The 4,242-nt window shown below is 20.9% G+C and overlaps 1 protein-coding gene across 1 annotated transcript; it reads right to left on the bottom strand.

The window, feature by feature from the left end:
• Positions 1-924: 924 nt before the first annotated feature.
• Positions 925-3,649, bottom strand: LOC122717416 (acyl-CoA Delta-9 desaturase-like; the record flags this gene model as incomplete). Its single annotated transcript, XM_043941451.1, has 4 exons — positions 925-1,260; positions 2,166-2,283; positions 2,692-2,928; positions 3,467-3,649. Coding segments are annotated over 3 exons (535 nt in total), but the record flags the coding sequence as incomplete, so codon positions are not given.
• Positions 3,650-4,242: the final 593 nt, after the last annotated feature.

Below are 4,242 nucleotides of genomic sequence, written 5' to 3'. Positions count from 1 at the left end.
TTTTATATTAAAGCGATAATAAGATAAAAAGATGAGGAAGATCGTGCATCTCAAAAAATTTCTGAAATATTATATGGAAAATACAAAGATATTACAATAGTTAAATTCGCAAAAATTTTGTGTCTTTGCTTTCGATTCATTCAAAAATCTGTTCGTACATACGTACACTTTGTTTAACAGAAAGCTACTTGCAAAATATTATTTAAATCGAATATAATAATTTTTCGAAATATCTGAAAAATCAATAGATTGTTTACGCTAATAAAATAATAATGTTCTTATTTTATCTTTGAAATCATATTAAAATATAATTTCAATCCTAACCATTATAAATATTGTAATCTTATTCTACACTGAATAAAATATTTGAAAATATATATATATATATAATAATGAATAAAAAGTAGCACTAAAATGATAATGCAGTCTCAAAGTTATAGATCAGTCCTATATTTTGTTCGTGCAATAATAAATGTATGTAGATTTTATATAGATTCCAATTTTCATAATATTGCTACAATGTCATTATCTCGCATAAACGTGTATTTGTTATATTAAGATATTTAAAAAATTATATGTTTTTAAATATCTTAAAAATATACATAGTTAGTTTACAAAAAATAAATTTTATGTTAACTGCGGAGTAAAAAACAATAATAAATTTTCAATTAAATGGGGTTGGATCAACAAGAAACAGAAATTTTTTTTAAAATACGATACGATAATAAATAAAAAAATTCTTCGAGTAAAATAAATTTGCTAAAATAAATAAAAGAAAATAAACACACAAAAAAATAATTAAAATATTTTCACACTGTATTAAAAAGAATGTTGCTTTAACCGAAATATTGGGACAACAAACTTTCAAAAAAAGTACTCGACTATATAAATTTGCAATTCATTTAAGAAAGAAATGGACAACAATTTATTTGAAATTTATTATCTAACATTTATTCATAAAATTTTCATATTTTGCATATTTACATTAATAGTCAATACACAGATACACTTTCACGTCCATATTGAATTGTTTTTTATGCGCTTTGATATAGATTCCATCAAATTTTTATATTTTGTTTGTATAATTTCATTATATTTTAATTTTTTGTGGATTTCAGTTTTATCAAGTTTTTTTATATTAATTAACAAAATAACTTTTCATATTCACAAATTTCTATTCAATTTATGTCAGGTTTGCTTACGGCCATTCATTGTTTTAATCTTATTCCTTCAGATAATCTTATACATTTTTGCTGAGATCTATAAGGAAACAATAGGAATTTATATTTCTAAGTTTAAGTATGAAAATTCTATAATTTTTAACAAATATTCGACAAATATATACAGTAATCCTTAATGAATCGTTCCGATCTTCAGAGTATTTCGTTTCAAAATGAATGAATAACTATGAATTCTAAGATACAATATAATCAATTTGTATTAATATTTTTTCGTTCTTATACATATCTATTTTACATTATTCATGATTATTTATAAATATAACATTTATAAATATAACATAAAGATTTTAAAAATACAAAGTATCTGACCATTATCTCTAATGGTCAGAAATAATAATCCTAAATAATAAGGAACTATATCTATCATTGATTGCATAGCAAATATTGTTTTTTAAAAAATTTTGTTGCAATTATTTTTAAAATTATAAATACTAATCATTTATTTATGCATTGGTCTATTAAGAATGTCATAGTTTTATGTATTTGTAATTTTCTTATAGAAGCAAAGATTTTTTAAATATAAAAAATATACGTTTTTCAATCTCCTTCATAAATTAAATCATTACCAAAAACATGTGTATATCAAAAAATTTGCATCATGATAAAAAATATTCATTAATATTCTTAATATTGCATTACCATTAAAAATATATATATATATAATGTATGTTATTTTTTAATTTCAAATTTTTTAAATTCAAAATAATATTTATTATATAATGTCATAATTAAGGATGTTATTGGAAAAAATACGAAAAATAGTAAGGATAGTAAAACTCAGAAATCAAAGAAATAATAGATATTGTATTGTATTTATTGGTCAATTTAAATAATTTTACCTGATCCTTCATATAAGTATAAAAAAAAATTACAAACTATTAATGATATTCTTAATAAATATTAATTGTTTTAAATATTTAATACCCATTAATCCTTTTTATTAAAAATTCTTGTTTCTTCAATTTCGTGAGGTTTCATATCTTTGTCGCCCCAGCCCCACTTCATATCTTCATGATGATGAATGATTTCGTTTTTGTTGCAGCTATAAATTAAAATTTAGATTTAAAGATTATGCAAGTGATGATAAAGTTATTTTACAAATATTGATAAAGAAAGGAATTTATTTGATCAAATATTTATTTATTCTAATAGATGAATTTTTTTAACTTTTGATTTTAGATACCTAAAATATTTGTTTTTTATATCCTTTCTAATTTTTGTTCCGGTAGTCATATTCTATATATAGTTTTTAATATTAGAAATTTATTAATTATTTTGAATGAATGGAAGAATTTTTTCGAATACTAAAAATTTCTATATTTTTATGATTCATAAAAACTATATTGCAAATATTAATGAACTATTTATTATTTAAATAATTATTAGTAACTAGGTTTTCAATTATTAATTATTATAATTTAAAAATTATTAATATTGGTAATATCGATACCTCGATTCACTTCCAGTTCTTGCTATTCGTTTCGCAATTATTTCTTCAGGGACGGTCTTTAAATCATATGCTTGTCCCAATAAAGCACAAAAATCGATGAAAGCGGTGGTAAAGTTGGTTTTATAGCCACCAAGTTCAGCGGTTTTATAGTCCCACGGGAATACATGGTGATAATTGTGCCATCCTTCACCGCAAGCAAGGATGGACACAATTAGATTTTCGGTAGGTCGAATATTCCTTTTATATGAAATTCATGAAATTTTACTTTTTATTCAACTGAAATTTTTTATATGGATATGATACGAATAAATATTTGCTTTTCATGAAGAATTTATTATATATTTTATCTCTATTTAAATCTTCAATTTATTTTATAAACGCAATGTATTATAATTTGAAAATAAAAAATATATATTGAAAATATATTGAAAATAAAAAAGATAAATTATTTTATATTTATGAATAAAATTTTTAAAATATTATTTAATCTTTTATTACAATTTTATTATAATTTTGACATATGAAAAAGAAACTGAAGTGAAAAATAGGCCGTATTATATAAGATGTAATTTAATGTAATATTTATAATTGTTAGAGAAAGCATGGAACAATGAAAATGTCGAATTTTTATCAATATCGTATCATTGAAAACGTAATATTCAATTAAAATTTTGAAAAAATCAATTAAACTTAAAATAAGTATTATAACGTAATTGTTATTATTGTAATTGTTATGCTTCTAAGGAAATGGAAATATATAAATATAATTTCTTACACGTCATATGGTTTCATGCCCCATATATGAGCAGCAGAATTTACCAACCATGTTACGTTCAAAGTCCAAACATATCTTGATAAATTCGAGTACCAGGCATTTATAAATTGTTCATTCCAGAAATAACAGGGTATTCCCACCGGAATAACGATGCATACGAGTAGAACTAATAAATAATACCATCTAAAAATAAATGTGAGAAATATATCGAAACACTTTTTAGCATTCTAAAGAATTTCTATTGGGTTTAATTACAGGAATTATAATCGGTTCTTAATAAATTTTAAAACATATATCTGAATTGAATTTTTAATGATATATTATTGCGAACAAATTTTCACATTTTTTTTTTAAATTAATGCAAATTTTTTATAATGATATTACTATTAATTATCATCAAAATGTATTATAATTAAAATATATTAATTTATAAAATTTATATCGAGTAAATTAATATTTTTACTTTAGTTTAAATAATAAATACTGAATAATATATTATAAAAATGAATTATTTTAAGTAATATTCCCTGTGATTTCATCAGAAAAAAAGAAAATTACATATTCTTACAATATGTACAATTTCTATTACTATTCCATTACTATCTATCATTACTATCTTTATTAAAATTTCAAAGAAATTTAGCTAATCCTAATTTTCATTAGGATTGATTTTATTCATTTTTATTTCCAACAAATGTTGATTGATATAATTTTCTTGTTCAAAATTTCTTTTCTAAAATCTCAGCCAATTTTATAAGTAAATTTAATTTAAATTA

Source organism: Apis laboriosa, unplaced genomic scaffold (assembly GCF_014066325.1).
Source record: "Apis laboriosa isolate Shangri-la unplaced genomic scaffold, ASM1406632v1 scaffold50_cov145, whole genome shotgun sequence".
Lineage (NCBI taxonomy): Eukaryota > Metazoa > Arthropoda > Insecta > Hymenoptera > Apidae > Apis > Apis laboriosa.
This window is presented reverse-complemented; position numbering and strand designations above follow the sequence as displayed.